The following is a 19,258-nucleotide window of genomic DNA, read 5'->3' on the forward strand; positions in this document are numbered from 1 at the left end:
ACGGGTCAAACGCACGCAACCCCCAACACGACGGAGTTGTAAGTTGTCAGCAAGCAGTACAGACACCAATGATACTTATGTGGAACAGCGACCAGGCGCACAGTAGCAGCACAATATAGTGCCGACGCTGCAAGTATGGGACAATCGGTCAAGACTCAGCGGGACAGCAGCAGCAAGCAGCATACTGCTGACATTGCAGCGTAGACGACCAGCTAAACTAGGTCAACACACTTGCAGGTGAAACCCCAACTCGATGCTTAACGTAGCAGATAATGCATGCCCAAAACTTCCGGGTCATGATAGTATTTAAGCGCTAACCAACAGCCCAATAAAGTCAGTTACAAATCTAAACACCCACAAGTCTTATTACTTCTATCACCTAAAGACTCTTGTCAACTCACCCTAACACAGTTCATCGATCGCCTGTGGTCCGGCACCATACTACTCTAGCTATCTGTGTCGCGACGCGAATCGTCCTGTGCTCTCTAGTGTCCCCGTGCTAGCGACAGGTGTGTCAGTATCCTCCTTGTCCCGCGGCGTGACCTCAACACACTGTTGATCCCCGGTTACACGAGCATTCGGTAACTCTCCTCACACAGTCCATATCGCCTGTGGTCCGGCACCGTGCTACTCATAGTCACCCGTGTCGCGACGCGATCCGACTGCAATAAACAGCGTCCCCGTGCCAGCGACGAGCGTCCATACCCCTCCTCGTTCCGCGGAGTAACCCGACCTTGTCCATCTAACTTAGGCAAGAGCATTGGTGACCCCGACGTGATCCTTTACCAACAAAGGATCACACTTCAGCATCCGCCTTCCGCATAGGCAACAAACACGCCGGTTTGCACAGGTAAGACTTTCTTACACAACCACCTGTCAAGCCTAACTTAAGAACCGCAGTAGCCGACTTACTGAATATCTGCACTATGTCGACTTCATTCATCAAGCAGACAAACCAAACCAGAATCGATTTACACAATCGATTGTTAGACGACCAAAACGAGCTGCAAGGAAAAATACAACAGCTTATTAAGAATTATGGCAAGAATTCTGCCGACAGACGCCTCCGAGAAGGCTTTTATGCCGGTAGATTAAAACAACTAACGGAGCTATGGCAACAATTTTGTGATCTGGATGAAGAGGTCCAGCAAGCGGCACTGCCCACGGGAAGTGAATACTCCTCACGACCAATAGCACTTAAAGAGCTGGTCGAGAAATATCAAAAGGTCTTTCTGGACAACATACCGACTGGAAGCGATCCACCGAAGGCCCCCAGACGAACCTCAGCCAACATCAAGATCACAACAGGAGAGCAAGTAAAGGGAAACTCCACAATTGACACGGTAATTTGACAGTTGCAGAGAAGATGCAACGAATTGGAATCATCACTAACATTAGCCTCAAACGCTCCAACCGTCACCCCAGCCCTACAAAGACACTTGGATCTCCATTGGGCATTACTGAGGCAAGTCCACGATGAATTGGATAGCACACGTGGGGCCGCAGCTCGGGCAGAAGCAGAGCTAGCCCAATTCCACACGTTAAATGAGGAATACGAAATGAACCTGCTTCGAGAAAACGATGCGCCAATGAGCCTTAACTTGGCACTGCCGCCAATTAGCATTCCGGAATTCAATGGCGAGTATCTAGACTGGCCACGGTTCCATAACCTGTTTGTAGAGTTAGTACACAATAAACCATACTCGGCCAGCCAAAAACTACATATTCTACAAAGCTCGCTTCGTGGCGCAGCGAGGAACGTCTTGACGTCTATGACGACACCTGGTTGCGTTTAAAGGCCAGGTACCAGAACGGAAAGATACTAGTATTCGCCGCCATAGCAAAAATCGTTGACTATAAGTCTATAGATGGCTCTTCACGCCAACTCAGGGCCTTACATGACATGATCAAGAATTCAATGAGTACTTTAAAAAACCTGGAAATCTGCACAAAGAGCTGGGATCCAACTATAGGGTTCTTAGTGCGGCGAAAACTAGATCAGTATACGTAAGCCGCTCTCGAAGACTCAGCCAATTCACCGACAGAAGTCCCGTTGCTGGAAAGTGTTTTAGCCTTCTTAGAACGGCGATCCGGCATGTTGGAAACATTGGATGCTCAACCCAAAACATTGGTATCACGAGATAACATTCGTAAAATTTGCAACATAGGCACACACCGGCCATTATCCTGCAACATGCTTCGAAGAATGAATCCGGAAGACCGGCGGCAGGCAATGACGAAGATTGCAGGCTGTGCCAATTGTCTGTCAAACTACCATAAGACAAACAGTTGCCCGTCGCCAATGACCTGTCGTTCTTGCCGTCAACGGCATCATTCCATGTTACACAAACATGCAGAATCCACGGCGCCGGTTGTTGCCATTGCTACCCGAGATCTAGCTTTGCAAGCAATGGATGTTTCAGGTCCAAATCAGCAAACCCCAATGATCAACAAGGTGTCAAATACGTACGTATTACTCGCCACAGCCATTGTGGCAATACAAGGACAAACCGCAAAGCGAGAAAAATGTCGCGCTGTGATCGATCTTGGCTCTCATCTAAATCTCATGTCCAGAAGGATGGCAGATCAACTTGGTCTCCCCACATTTAGCACATCACAAGGTATTCTAGGAATTGGACAAACGGCGCAGGGATCTTCGTCATGGGCACGTGTGCTGCTGTCATCGTTAAGTTCAAATTTTCAGAAGGAGATTGATGTGTTTATCTTACCACAACTGATAAAAAACCAACCGTCGGAATCCGTAGATGAAGGACTTAGTATTCCGAGCACGGTAGTGTTGGCGGACCCGGAGTTCGGCCAACCCGGAAGCATAGATTTGCTTCTGGAAGCCGAGGTGTATTCTCGATTGATAATACCAGGACTTATCGAGTAGGGGGATGATAAGCCAACTCTACAAGAAACCGCTCTTGGGTGGATTGTGTTCGGCGCAGTCAGACGACGAGTGCCAGCAGCCATGGCAGGAAATGTCATGACAATAACACGGGAAGATCCATTTCCAGCCCTGGAAAAATTTTGGAAGCTAGACACGTTTAACACCGATGTACCAGCAATGACAGTCCAAGAGAGGCTTTGTGAAGAACATTTTTTATCAAACGTCCAATTCTGTCCGGATCAACGACTAATGGTAAGATTGCCGTTCGCAGAAAATCCAAGGGAACTAGGAAAAACATTAGCCTTGGCTCAACGGAGATTTTCCAGCATAGAACGTCGTTTAGAACGGGATCCAGCAATGCTAGAAGGATACGTGAGTTATATGGATGAGTATGAACGTTTGAATCACATGACGGAGGTACAACTTTCCAGTGTACCAAGGAATCAATACTTCATTCCCCACCATTGCGTCCTAAAACCAGACAGCTCCACCACAAAATTAAGAGTGGTTTTTGACGCTTCGGCGCAAAGCTCAACAGGGAAGAGGCTTAACAACATTCTAAGGGTCGGGCCGACAGTTCAGAGTGATTTACTATCAATCTTGTTACAGTTCCGGACTCACCGGTTCGTGTTCACAGAAGACGTAGAAAAAATGTATCGACAAATCTGGGTTCATCCTCAAGACAGGGGCTATCAACTCACAGTATGGCGACGAAACCCACTAGAAAAAAAACGATACTTCCATTTAAATACGGTGACCTACGGGACTGCCTTACTTAGCAACAAAATGTTTACAACATCTGGCACAGAGAGCGCCGACAAGCCAGCAGCTAGGCGCGGTCGCCATTCAGCAAAACTTCTATGTCGACGATTGCTTATCGGGAGCCGACACGCTGGAGGAGACGATACGGCAACGAGATCAGAATTGTGCAATTTCAGGGTCGGCAAAACTAAGGTTGAGGAAGTGGTGCGCAAATCACCCCGACTTACTCAAGGATATTCCAAAGGACGACCAGGCGAGGACCTCGATTTCAGCGAATTCTCGGATGCAACAATAAAAACACTAGGGATAGTGTGGAATCCTAAGGAAGATAAACTCGAAGGACGCGCGACGCCATACGAACAAGGCACAGTCACAAAACGAGTTGTGTGCTCTGAATTAGCCAAAGTATTTGATCCATTAGGGTTACTATGCCCCATAACGACAGCAGCAAAACTATTTATGCAGTAACTATGGCAAAAATCGTTAGACTGGGATACTGAATTGGACAAAGAAGATACAACCCATTGGCAAGCATTTCTAAATGATAGTCAGGTATTGGCTACCATTGAGCTCGCCAGGCACGCGCTTCCACAGGCAGACCCAGCAGCCATTCAACTGCACATATTTTCTGATGCGTCAGAAGTCGCTTATGGGACGGCTGCTTATCTTCGTACAATCACATCCGCCGGTCCAATAGTAAGTAAGCTGCTATGCGCAAAATCACGAGTGGCACCCCTAGCAAAACAAACATTGCCTAGACTAGAATTATGTGCAGCGGTGCTAGGAGCTGAGCTAGCAGAAAGAATCAAAAAGGATCTACGGATAAGGATAGATGAAGTCCAATATTGGACGGACTCTACAATAGTGTTAGCATAGATAAACGCAACAGCATCATAATTTCATACGTTCGTGGAAAAGCGAATGAACTATCAAATCCGGAGCAATGGGTGCATGTAGCATCAGAAGGCAACCCAGCAGACCTTGCGTCAAGAGGATGTTCAGCAACACAGCTCAAACAAAAGGAGTTGTGGTTTAATGGTCCGCCATTTCTGACAACGAACCAAGAAGTCTGGAAACAACAGACTAAGCATATGCTGGACACGAAGGACCCAGAACAACGGACTATAACCAATCACGTTCTGAGTCTAATCAAAATCGATGAATCGACCACGGAAATCAGTCACCACGCGTCATTTGACATACTGGTAGGAATAACAGCCTGGATGTTGCGTTTTGGAAACAATTTTCGACCAGGCATTCAGAGAGAAACAGGACCAATAACTCTGGAACAACGAGCAAAGGCATTACAACGAATAGTGCGACAGATACAAGGAATAGCATTCCAGCCCACTATAACTCAGTTACAGAAGAACGGTTGTGTAGCAGTATCAGATCCTTATCGGTCATTAGACCCGTTTCTGGACAATACCAAGGTACTACGAGTAGGAGGACGACTCCAGAACTCAAGTCTAGCATTCGATGAAAAACATCCTATGTTGCTGCCAGCAGGCCATTAAGTAACACGGCTCATATTTGAGAACAAACATCGGCAGCTTAAGCATTGTGGCCCTCAGGCACTGTTGGCAAACACGCGACAACAATTTTGGACGATCAAGGGAAAACAACTCGCATTAACGACAGTACGACGCTGCATCACCTGCTGCGGAGCTCGGCCAAGGTTGTTAAATCAGATCATGAGTCCGCTACCAACCGATCGGGTACAAATTGCAAGACCGTTTAATATAAGTGGGGTGGATTACTGCGGACCATTTTTTGTGCATTACAAAATCCGAGGAAAGAAACCACATAAGGTCTATTTAGCCATTTTTTGATGTTTCACCACCAAGGCAGTACATTTAGAAGTGGTGTCGGATCTAACCACTCAAGCGTTCTTGGCAGCACTTAAAAGATATAATGGAAGGAGAGGAGTCGCAAGGAGCATCTATTGTGACAACGCCACGAATTTTGTCGGGGCGAAGAACGAGCTACGGGAATTAAAAACCACGATATACTCGGATGAGGCTCGAGAGACAATTACTAAAACATGCTCACAGTTAGGAACAGAGTTCCATTTTATTCCACCACGGGCACCTCATTTCGGAGGACTGTGGGAGGCGGCAGTGAAATCAGCAAAACATTTGTTGGTCCGCACGGTGTCAACGGCAGATTTGACATATGAAGAATTAGAAACAGTGATCATCGGCATTGAGGCAATATTAAACTCACGGCCTCTTACTCCTATTTCTTCCAGCCCACGCGACCTGTCTGCATTGACTCCAGGACACTTCTTGATCGGAGGACCAATAACCGCATCTCCCGACATTCAAAACAAGGAGGTACGATCGGGTCTAGTGTCAAGATGGAAACAAGTAGACAAGGTCAGACAGGATTGCTGGAAAAGATGGAGCCACGAGTACTACAGGAACTACAAAACCGGTCAAAATGGACAAGAAAACAAATGACGGTTGCCGTAGGACACTCAAGGGGCACCCGAAGAAGTGGCAAAGGGTGTCAGAAGATCCCCAAGGTTATGTTCCAATTCATAGTACTGCTGGCCGTTGCCAACGCCACCCAAGCCGTCCCAATCATGGCTGAACTTCCCGTAAAAGTAGGTCCATTACCTAATAATACGGGAACATATGTAGAATTAAGGAATGGAATAGCTCTGATGTCAGCAGAATGGACGATCATATCATATTTTGATCTACGGCTGTTAGCACAGGAAAACACTGCATTTAAGCAAAATATTGAAGAATTATCAACCTGGTGCCTTCGAGGCGGGTCATGTCCAACAATAATACAGGTACTCGAACAAGAGGCCAGCGAGCTATACGATGGTCAACAGCTATTCAATCATCATCGACAACGGAGAGGAGCCCTGAATCTGGTAGGAAATCTCGCCAACGGACTATTTGGAGTTTTAGACTCTCAGTATGCGCAGAATATGGAAGAGGTCATCCGCAGAATCCAAGCTAAGGAATTGCACAACACACATTTACTCAAGAATCAGACGTCGATCTTAGATAGCATTAGAGAACGAGTAATGATGAAATGGAACGCAGGATAAGACACATGGAAACACACGTTACAGACCTCGAAAACACCATACGAACTGGGAACATAGCGCAGGTGTCATCAGAGCTAAAATTAATATCAGGGCATATCAAGAGTACACAGACGGCAGTCATCAACATCATAACCGGATTAAAAAGAGGCATAGTCAGCCCAGCATTAATCTCCGTAAGTCAGCTGCAAAAGGAGCTTATAAACATACAGGCCCATCTCCCGAAGGGGAGGCGCCTACCTGTTACGCATGAGACTTTGCATGATATCTATCAGGTGATGGTATCAGAAGTCCAGGAATTGGACAATACTCTCATATTCCATACTAAAATACCATTAGTAGACGAAGAAGAGTACGACGTGTATCAATTGACGCCAACTCTAGTAGCCACCCAAAATCATATACTCGCAACGGAGACAGAGACCAAATATCTTGCGATTAGTGATCATCGAGATCGACATTTCGCACTAACGGTAGAGGAGCTGAACGAATGCACGAAGATGTCAAAAAGACCAATGCTGTGCAATATAAAACAAACAACGTTGGGTCCAGCACACGAGCAGTTCCAATGTGCCCTGGCAGCCGTTCAAGCTGAACAAAAAACCAGCTGCAAACCCGAAAAGATCAAAACGACAAGCATATGGTATCCCCTTGATGCTCCCAATTCTTGGATCTTCGCTACGACACAGGAAGTAACACTAACCTATGTTTGCGGAAAGGAACGATAAAAAATACAAGTGCATAATATTGGAATCGTGACAACGAATGCGGATTGCATTGCAAGGAGTCCAGTAGTAACGCTACAGGGACACCCAGCGTTAAGGTCGACGATAGAGAAAAAACCGGCGACAATTATTTCACATTCATTCAAGAGACCAAGACGGGAGAGTCATCAAGACACGGCCATACACAGCAATACAACGAGCAACCTAAATCATCTGCAGGAAGAAGTCCATCAATTACAAGAGCAGATAGACAGAGGGGATTCAGAGACAACAGCGAATACGCAGGTGAACTACATTAAACCAATCGCCGTAGCAGCAGGTCTCGTAATATTACTGTTGATAGCAGCAATTTTTGTACTCATCAGAAAAGGTAAACAGACAAGAATGTTTCACCAAGAGAACGTCGCAGAACAGAGCGTAACTTCTCCAATACCTATGAGTCGAGTTAAAACGCTAACCACGGAATAATAAAAAAAACAAGGAAGAACGCTATAGTCGAGTACCTCGACTATCAGATACCCGTTACTCAGCTATATGGAGATATGCAAGCAGCAAAGCGAGATTAAAATGCGCCACCTACCGGAGGTATACAGATTTAAGCGTTATGGGCGTTAGAGTGGGCGTGGCAAATTTTTTTTAGATCAATCGATAGGTATCGACGAGACCAATACATTTCAGTTAAAATTTTTTATCTAGCATGAAAATTGTGGCCGTCACAGGTTTTCGCGGTTTGTGGGCGTTAAAGTGGGCGTTGCAAACTTTTTTTTGGGTCAATCGATAGGTATTGGTGAGAACAATACATTTCAGTTAAAATTTTTATTCTAGCACTGTAGGAGCCACAGTTTTGGGCGGTTTGTGGGCGTTAGAGTGGGCGTGGCACTGTGCTGAAACAAACTTGCGCTGCGTAAGAAGCTCAGGAATCTGCACGCCAAATCTCAATAGCCTAGCTCCCATAGTTTCCGAGATCTCAGCGTTCATCCGGACGGACAGACAGACGGACAGACGGACAGACGGACATGGCTAGATCGACTCGGCTAGTGATCCTGATCAAGAATATATATACTTTGTGGGGTCGGAAACGCTTCCTTCTGCCTGTTACATACTTTCCGACGAATCTAGTATACCCTTTTACTCTACGAGTAACGGGTATAATAAATAAAAAGATACAAAAATCATTACGATGTAAAAATATATTTAGTTTGAGTAAATCAAAAAAAAAAAAAAGAGGACGTGGTTACTACTCATGACCCGAATCACTAGTGGAGTCATAATACATCTCCAGGCGATCGGCGTCCGGCACTGGAGGACCACGCTAGGTAACGGCAAGCACAGCCAATCGAACAACAGCAAAACGATTGTCAGGAAGAAGGATAAAGGAACCGTCGTGGACCGTCACAGGCCGATTGGGAGGATAATGCAGACCATCTATAATAGGCCCACATGAAGAATCCTGGGATATTATCCAGTAAAGACCAACAGGTGGAACACAAGTATAACGCATCGAACCGTCAAGGTCCAAAACGACTTTGCAATGATCGTTAAGCAGCATTGCAACAAACTGAGACCCAACACACGGAACCCCGCAGTTTTATAGATGATTAACGAGACCTCAGCAAAAAATATATCTACGTATTTAATGGTAGAGTAAGCAATCTATTAAGTATTAAGAACTGACAAAGGCAGATCCAATATCGCATTCAACGCCGGAATCTGATTCATCATACCAGGATGACACGTCAGCACGCAGAACAGGACTATCGCTACGGTGCAAAGCCAGGACAGCACGCCGAAAAACCAGGACGGACCCGTCGTCCAATAAGAGAAAGGATTCAGGATGAATTTGAACAGCACGATCAGCTGGAAATCGTAGGTCACGCCAAACAAAACCAATCGGACTATGTATCCATAGTTGGTTTCCTCGACGAAAAATGCTAGGACCATTTGGATAAAGAAGGTGCAGTCCTTGTGGAAGACGAGTAGACTCCTCCTCACATGCTAACTGAAACACAAGATCCGTATAAGGAACGAGCAACATGTCGACAACTGACAAACATTGGCTACTCTCCGCTTTTATTGACGAACCCGTCAATGGGGGGAGAATGTTCGTAACCAAGGTACTCAGCTCGGTCTAGCAAGGTTGTGCAGCACGGGTCAAACGCACGCAACCCACAACACGACGGAGTTGTAAGTTGTCAGCAACCAGTACAGACGACCAATGCAACTTATACGGAACAGCGATCAGGCGCACAGTAGCAGCACAATATAGAGCCGACGCTGCAAGTATGGGACAATCGGTCAAGACTCAGCGGGACAGCAGCAGCAAGCAGCTGACATTGCAGCGTAGACGACCAGCTAAACTAGGTCAACACACTTGCAGGTTAAACCCCAACCCGATGCTTAACGTAGATAATGCATGCCCAAAACTTCCGGGTCATGATAGTATTTAAGCGCTAACCAACAGCTCAATAAAGTCAGTTACAAATCTAATCTAAAGACTCTTGTAAACTCACCCTAACACAGTTCATCGATCGCCTGTGGTCCGGCACCATACTACTCTAGCTATCTGTGTCGCGACGCGAATCGTCCTGTGCTCTCTAGTGTCCCCGTGCTAGCGACAGGTGTGTCAGTATCCTCCTTGTCCCGCGGCGTGACCTCAACACACTGTTGATCCCCGGTTACACGAGCATTCGGTAACTCTCCTCACACAGTCCATATCGCCTGTGGTCCGGCACCGTGCTACCCATAGTCACCCGTGTCGCGACGCGATCCGACTGCAATAAACAGCGTCCCCGTGCCAGAAACGAGCGTCCTTACCCCTCTTCGTTCCGCGGAGTGACCCGAACTAAGCAGATAGTAACCATCTAATAATACCTCATAACAGTTAACAACAGCTAGTAATCAGAGTCCAAGTAGCTCAACCGCCATCATGAATTACGAAAACCAGATAAACTTATTCAAAATCTTAAACAATGATGCCTTACTCATACAAATAGTATACAAATAGAATAGAACTAGAAAACTAGAACTAGAAAAATAGTTGACAACAAAAACCGATATTACCAGGTCCCAACACCTCTATCATAAACTTGAATCAGAAATTAAATTGAAAGACGCTCCTATGTTAGGTAATGATGCTTTCGAAATATATTATAATATTAATATGGGTTAGAACAAATGAATGCTTTAAAAATAATCCAACATCTGAGAAAGATTACATTGTGAGAACTATTTTACACCTATCTATGGGAACCAAGCGAAAATCTGCGTTTGAAACGAAGATTAATAACCGACATATTTCTTACAGAGGGATGGAGTCAGAAAATAACTATATACAAATATACATAAAATATAATTTTTTATGAATTTAATGAAATATGTTTACAATAATAAAATTTATAAAAAAATATTGAATGATCCTACAAAATTTGTTTCTGGCTGTAATTAAAACTACAGGTACAAATGAAGGGAAAGTATTTTATTCAAAGTCCTTGGGTCTTGGGCATGTGACTTTGATGAGGGTGAGGTAATGACAGTTCACTGCAAGTGTGTTTGGCTAACACATCTGAGAAACTTTAACTTGTGTAATAAGGGACTATAGCAACTCATAACACTACTAAACATTTAGCTATTATCTAAAACCGAGTATTTTACAGATATTATACAGATAATAACCATCCAAAAACAAGACTAAACAGATAGTAACCATCAAAATACTGCTAGGTAACAACTAAATACAACGTGTCCAACGTGTCAAGTCTATGTCCGTATGACTACTACCCTAAAAAAATTGTATATCTCAGCAGTGGAGTCGAGATTTCTACGGGACCTCACTTCAACTTTTCTACACCATTAAAAAATTTGTTGGGATTTGCTGAGGATTATAAAAAAGTTTTGTTAAAATGTAAACATGAAGAAGTGTTGATGCTAACTAAGAATCTTGGCGATGTGTTTAAACAAATCAGAAATGAACAAAACTTGTTAACTGGAAATTACGAATAAAACCTGGAAAATTCCCCATGTAACTCTGAACGATTTTGAAAAAATTAAGATGTACGATACTATTAAAAGTGGTGTAAACATACCAATGGCATTCCAGAGTTGGGATTCATATGTTAACCCCAAATTGGTGTATGGTGGTCAACGCAGCTGAAATGTGAAATTGTCGGCTAACCTCGAAAAACCAAGATTTGCCATAATTGGGTTTACACTAAATGGAGAACTTATCACAAATAACTTATCAAACTTGAAAGTTCACTTGAATTCTGAGTCATATCCATATGATAATATAAATGTTGATTTTAGTAAGAATTAGTATGCTCATTAATATGAAATGTATACAAGATTTCAATCTAGTGACAATAATCGTGAATCACAACTATTTTTAACCCCAAATGAATTTAAATTGAAGACCCCTGTTATTATGGTTGATCTTTCATATCAAATCGAATCAGTGAAAAGTAGACCTATTGATGTGAGAATTTAAATAGAACTGAAGAAACCAAATCATGAAAGTACCCAAGCTAACTATCTCCTCATACATTACCGTTTAGTTGAATATAACCCATTAAACGGACTAGTACAACAACATGAGAAAAATGTTGAAAGATACTGTTTCGATTGATGTTCAAGGTTTCTTTGATACTACTAATAATTTTATTCTAAAGAAAATTTGAATTGTATTCGAAAAAGATCCAAACTTGAATAATAGTTTTTTAATAGAACCACCATATGATTTTTCTTTACTAAATACAAAAGCTCAAAAGACTGCAATTTGGTTAACTAATACACATCACTAAATTTTTTGGAACGATGGAGAAATAAGTTTTCCAGAAGCTCGAAAGTATCTAAGGACAATTACAAGCGCAAAAACAAATTGTTTGTAAGTGTGTGGAAAAGTCACCAGCTCATTAATATCGAGGAAATGGGCTGTCTATCATTAAACAGGTTTAAAGGAAACCGGTTTCCCTATTGTGAAACACACCTTAAAGGCGTGGTTTGTGCTCTTATCAATGCATACATTATTATGACGTTTTTTAAAGGCAGCTCCAAAACAATAAAATTATTTTTCTACATTATTTTAAGTTGAGACTAGATGTGTAAAGATGTGCAGGAAAACAAAATTAGCCAAATGAAGTTTCATGAGGAAATTGACCAATTTATTGAACAATTTAAAGGACAGATAATTGGTCAGTATTTTCAATACCTTCTAAAGACAAAAACTATGTTTATGAATCGAGGTGGACATGATCTCAAAACTACGAATTTTGGTGAACATTTTACATTTTTAATCCTGAATTGACGTCAGAAACGTGCGCCTGCCTCTTCTATGCAAATCGCCGGAATCAAAGCAGAAAATTAATTTCAATACATAATAAAACATGTTCGCAATACCAAAATAAATGAATAAATGTATTATTATGCTACAAAATAAACTTCTGACCTTTTATTTCGAGCTAAAATTACAGGTACGAAAAATGGAAAATATTTCCTTGACTGAGATATGTCGGCTACTTGCGAGTTGTTGCGCGGTAAATTTCAACCCTTATGGGAACGTATTAGAGCTGGCAGTCAGCCGTGTGATCGTTGGCGTGAGGCCCATGATCCTGTCAATGGGCGTGCGCCTTCAGACTTGTGCATGTGTCCCTTTTGTTCCGGTCAGGTAATAAACAGGTGCGCATGTTCGGGTAGCTCTTGCTTGAATCCCTTTTATGATATGTTTATAACCCCTTTGTGGAAAGGAGAGATCTTGGAAAATTTAACAGTTAAACATTCTGGGGCGAAAAAAAAAATGTCTTGTGAGATTTATTTTATTGGGGTTCTTTTGATTTCTAATTTAGTTTTACAATCATAGGAAACGTTATACCCCAACATGATCGGACATATCCCTCTAAGGCAACCTTCGTTAGATGTTTTGGGTTTGCGACCTTTCTCACGTGCACAGCAACACCTGCTGAATATTAATTGCTGATAATGAGGGAAAGGGTACATGATCAATATTGTCACATGGGGAAGTGTGCGACTTTTCTTCCGTGTACAGCAACACCTGCTGAATATTAATTGCTGATAATGAGGGAAAGGATTCATGATCAATATTGTCACATTGGGATGTCGGGGCGATGGGGGCAATTAAGTATACTCTTTATGGACATGATCGTGACATTTTTATGACTTCGAAGCCCCTTAAAATCAGTTAATTTATTGAATTAAGCTAATTGTCCTAGAACCCGCATATGTTAATGAGGTGGGAAGGGGGGTCCGGGGGCCATTAGTATGCTAATTGTCCCAGAACCCGTCTTTCCCAAATACTTATTGTCATGTTGATATACGAAATGAACGAATTTCTTTTGCAGGTAGTATATAAGTCGGAACCAGCCGGATCGGACAACTATAGGAATAATAGGGGAAAAAAAATGGTCTGAAATTATTTCTTTGGTGTTTTAATATAATAACTCCTACGCTTGGAAATAACATTTTTTAATTAGTTCTGAACTTCGAATTAAATTTTATCAAAATCGGACGACTATATCATATAGCTGCCATAGGAACGATCGGAAAATTGGTGGGAAAATAATATGAAACATATTATAGCTTCGGTGTTTTTTGACATCTTATCTTATACTATTGGGAATATCATTTCTTGTATTTTTAGACCTAATAATAATAACTGCAAGGGTATACAAACTTCGGCTTGCCGAAGTTAACTTCCTTTCTTGTTTTATATCAAAATAATAATCTAACTTTTAGCTGGCGCCCAAACAGGGACTGATTAAAAGCCGCCGGGGATAACAAATACCGCATCTCGTATAGTTCGAAAAAAATAACGCCACAATATTGTCACTCCTAAGAACAGGACTTGTATCCAACGGACAAATCAGGGCAAAAAAAAAATTAATGGTCGTGATCCCTCTAGTATCCGTTCGCAGGGAACGTGTAAAAAAGTGCAGAGGAGGCCACCTAGTAAACCCGCACTCAGGAGAGATCGCTGCATCGTGGGGTAAACAGGAATTTGTAGACCCTAATGTAAGAATAGTTTTAAGGAATCCATCAAATAACCCACTTTTTATAAAAGAATATTATTTTTAAGAAAAAACCACACACGACAAAATACTTCACAGCATAGGCGAAGACCCGCATTCTAATTCTTTAAGGCAACAAAACTCCGAATTCTGAATAATTAATATTAAAAATTTAACTGAACTTTATTGCTCATATATCGCAAATTACCGAACAAAATTTAGCAGACAGGCCCGAACCTTCGTCAGTCAGTAACGTACAAGCAAACACGCGAATCATGGCCGAGAGAGACAACGAGGAAAAAATCATAACTGTACTAGAGGCAAACCTTAGTAGCCTAGTAAAAGAAATATTTAATCCCAATAAAGATTTTTTTTAAGTATACAGACCAAACAATTAAACAAACATCAAACCCAGAAAAAGAGTATTATCAGTTGGCGGAAAAAAATAATGTAAACGAGCTTCAGGAAGAATATGTATGGCAAAATGATATTGAGCAACAGGAATATGTCAGAGCTTCATTTTTTAGAGTAAATCGTTCCTCATTACCTTACTTATAAGTAACCACGGGGAACGGAAAAATCCTAAAGTTTTTAATAGACTCGGGCTCAAATCAAAATTATATTCAAAACCAATTAGCACCAAAACCAAAACAAAATAAGAAACATTTTTCCGTCAGCTCAGTTGGAGGTACCACTAAAATAACACAATATGCAATACTTAAGCTCCTTAACATTTCAGATACACCACTGAAATTTTTTTACTAGAGACACTAAAAACCTTCCACGGTATACTGGGCAATGACACAATGAAAAGTCTATGAGCAATTATAGATGTACAGAACGATACATTAATTCTTGGAAATAAACGCAAAATTAAAATTCACCAATTAGCAACACAAGCGTTAAATACAATTGGACCGCAAGTCAACCATATGACCATCGTACAAAGTCACAAAACCCTCTTTGCAGATCCCGATACGAAGTTAGCATACACGACTAAAGTAGTAGGCGAGATCTGAACTTCGTCCGATTTCCCAGTTTACGAAAAACATTACCCATACCCAAAATTATTAAAACAGGAGGTAGAAAAATAAATAAGAGAGATGCTAAAAGATGGCATTATAAGACCTTCAAGATAACCATATAATGCACCAGTCTGGGTAGTCCCGAAAAAATGGAGGAAGGAAACTCAATGAAGTTACTATCTCAGATCGGTACCCGATCCCCGAAATTGGCGAAATCATTGCCCAACACGGAGACAACAAGTATTTTTCGATATTAGACCTCAAGAGTGGTTTTCACCAAATACCATTGAAAGACACGGACATAGAAAATGCAGCATTCGCCGTAAACGGCGGAAAACATGAATTTTTGAGACTTCGGCACGGTCTAAAAAACTCCCCGTCCATTTTTCATAGAGCTTTAGCCGACATACTGGGAGAATACATAGGGAAAATATGCTATGTATACGTAGACGATATCATAGTCTTTAGCAAAAATGAAGTAGACCACGGTCAAAATCTTGAAAGGGAATTTTGAACCCTACCAAACGCAAACATGCGTGTCCAAATTGAGAAATGCAATTTTTGCCAAAACGAAGTATATTTCTTGGGGTACACAAAATAAGAATATGGAGTTAAATCCAACATAGATAAAATTAAAGCGATTACAAAATTTCCGGTCCCGTAAACATTAAAAGATCTCCTTTCTTTTATGGGCATGACAAGTTATTATAGGCGGTTCATAAAAGACTATGCAAAAATAGAGGCGAAGAAGGACTTATATCTAAGACCAAGTCTAAGACCAAGAAACTTAAAAATACACTCGTCTCCAGAGACGTTATCGTTGCATACCCAGATTTTGGAAAAGAATTCCAGCTGACTATCGATGCTTCAAGCTACGCAATAGGCGCGGTATTGGAATCATAGACCAATAACGATCATTTCGAGCACCCCGTCAAAAACCGAGGAGAACTATGCAACCAATGAAAGAGAGATGCTGCTATAATTATTGGAATTTGCTTAAGTTAAATTAGCCACAAATGGCAACGACCTCATTTATATATATATTTATTAATATTATTATATTAACGGATAATTGTAGAACTTTAAAAATTAAAGCAATAAAAAAGCCGAAGTAATCAATGATATTAAATACGAAAATTTGTTAGAATGAAAGAGACAATTATTTTCAATTAAAAATCCTTGTGAATCCCATAATGATAAGACAATTTGTATTTCAGAAAATTTGTTAGATTTAAGCAATGATACTTGCGTAAACGCTCTCCGAAACATTCGAGAACCAGAATGTAAGATGATCAACAATCATCACATACCGGATTTCGAGGAAATACTGCCAGGCACCATACTGCTAAACGACTTCAATGGCCCAGTCTCGCCTGACGAAAAACTTTTGCAACTTCAAGGTTCCTTAATAATGCAATACCGTAATTCAACCGTAACCATTGGCGAAACTTCTTACAAGTCAAGGGAAATCAACATGGTCGAACCAGAACCTCCGTTATTCCAACTAATGGGAGAAAAGAAGAAGATAGAGGAAGTTCTATCATTACAAATGGTCAAGGAACTCTACATCAACAACACAAAAGCGCTGGAAAAACAAAGAAGCAAAACAATTATAGAATCTTCCTTCAGTTACGGATCCGTCATCATCCTACTTCTACTAATAACAGGATCGATCACGGAACTCTTACAAAGACAGAAGTCAGCGAAAAGTACATCGGCTTCCATTCCAGAAACGCAGGAAAAGCCTCTACATTCCGGACCTATACTCTACTGGCGATTGAGGACAGTCGCGTTTAAGGAGGGAAGAGTTAACACCCAAAATGATATAAAGATCCAGACCAAAGTAGAAGTAAGCATCGATGCACACCCAATGCCCCCAATAAAGTTCACACGACCTAAGCCACATGCGCTGAGCTTGCACCTTTTGATTAGCGATCGTGGGAATGCAGATTAGCCAAAGTTGACAGAAGTACAAGTAAGCATTAATTGCACAACCAATGCCCCCAATAAAGTTCACACGAGCTAAATCACTTGCGCTTAAATTGCACCTTTTGATTAGCGATCGTGAAAATGCAGAATAGCGACCGAGGACAGTATCGTTTAAAGAGGGAAGAGTTAACACCCTTTTGACCCACAATATTATTTTTCGCCAGGGCGTCATTTCGATTCGCGATTTGTCTGTGTTCAGTGCGGTTTTGTATTAAATTTGTGCGTTTACAAAATATAGCTTTGCATTTTCTAAATTATTTTAATTGTATAACATATTTAGATGTCCCTCTCAATAAAGGGTGCGAAGTTACGTGCATAGCGTGAGCAGTACAATTATTTAAAGCTATTTACGGACAAACTAGCTGTGACATAACTTGGCGTGTAACTGCGGAGAAACCCAGCATCCAACGATTCTTCATTGTAAAGGTAATGTGTTCCAGTTTATTTTTACTTTGGCTGAACAAAAAACCATTTTTTATTGTTTTTTTCAGAAATGGTTATAAGTAAATTTCTTATGCCGGCGGAGATGGACCTGAATAACATTGTTTAGCCGGATTTCCTACATGCCAGGTACTGTGTATACAAAAAATATATGCAAAATATTGCAAAAAAAGTAAAAAAAATATGTTTTTTTTTAATTTTCCAATTGGGAATGACTCTTCTAGATATCTTATATGTATCTATCTTTGACAGTTTCCGAGATATCAGCGTTCATATGGACGATTTTTTGAAGTTTGTGGGTGTTAGAGTGGGCGTGCCAAAATTTTTTTGGGTCAATCGATAGGTATTGATGAGAACAAGACATTTCCGTTTACATTTTTGTCAAGCACTTAGGAGCCACAGTTTGGGGCGGTTTGTGGACGTTTGAGAGAGCGTTGCACTTTGACGAAATAAACTTGCACTGCGCAGGAATCTCTAGAATCTGCATGCCTAATTCCTTTATAGTTTCCAGATCACAGCGTTCATATAATTTTGTCTGTTACTACTACCCCTTTCAAAATTGTTATTAGGCCGATTTTGATACTGGATTGATTCATCTATCTCCATGGGTTCAGGAGTAGAATGTACCTGATTGTTATTGGACTTCCAATTATTATTTTGTCCCCACTGATTGTTGTTATTCTGTCCCTGATTCCACTGATTATTTTTTACCTGTTGCGGAGATCTTTGATTGTATCTCAAATAATTTGAATTATTGTTATTAGTGGTCTTTTGATTAAAAGAATTATTATTTTGTTCTGCGCCATTACTAAATTTGGGCTATAATTTCTATAGCTCATTTTAACGAAATTGTGAGCGAATTTTGCTCTCATATTATTACTTTTCATATCCTGTATAAACGCCATTGCATTAGGCAAGTCTGTTGGGTTCAGGAAATACAGAGTCGGTGATATTTATTTATTTATTTCGCCAACAGTTTGAAGAAGGGCAAAGGTAGGAATTTTTTTTGAACACGCTCAATACGATTGATGTGTGTAGAACCAGTCGGACTCCAGACAAACGAAGCATATTCCAATCTGGACATAATGAACAATGAAAATAGGCTTAGTTTCGTGTACGGATCTTTAAATTGCGTTGAATTTCGTTTTACAAGCCCATAGCGTATGCCTTTGGAATTATGTAATTTATGTGATCAATAGAAGTAAATTTGGTATCAAACATAACTCCTAGGTCCAGGGATTCATTTTTAAGGGAAAAATATGGGAACTAATGGAATACGAACTAGGGACATCAATTAATCGTTTGCTGTACCTAATACATAAACATATTGACAGCTTCAGAGG

General features: G+C 41.3%; 2 protein-coding genes across 10 annotated transcripts in view; one reads left to right on the top strand and one right to left on the bottom strand.

Annotated features, from left to right (window-relative positions):
- Nucleotides 1-19,258, bottom strand: part of LOC139354527 (proton-coupled zinc antiporter SLC30A2-like) — a 407,471-nt gene that overhangs the window by 240,087 nt on the left and 148,126 nt on the right. Inside the window, exon 2 of one of the 9 annotated variants that reach the window (XM_070998773.1) lies at nt 16,796-16,989. The exons of the other annotated variants lie outside the window; for them this stretch is intronic. The gene's annotated coding sequence lies outside the window, so the exon portion shown is untranslated. The remainder of the gene's footprint in view (nt 1-16,795; nt 16,990-19,258) is intronic. 9 annotated transcript variants of the gene reach the window in all.
- LOC139354451 (uncharacterized) lies at nt 4,747-7,447 on the top strand. Its single transcript, XM_070998687.1, has 3 exons — nt 4,747-4,860; nt 5,907-6,695; nt 6,995-7,447. Exons 1-3 carry the CDS (start codon nt 4,747-4,749, stop codon nt 7,445-7,447), a joined length of 1,356 nt encoding a protein of 451 aa, XP_070854788.1.

This window comes from Drosophila suzukii, assembly GCF_043229965.1.
Source record: "Drosophila suzukii chromosome 2 unlocalized genomic scaffold, CBGP_Dsuzu_IsoJpt1.0 scf_2c, whole genome shotgun sequence".
NCBI classification, from domain to species: domain Eukaryota; kingdom Metazoa; phylum Arthropoda; class Insecta; order Diptera; family Drosophilidae; genus Drosophila; species Drosophila suzukii.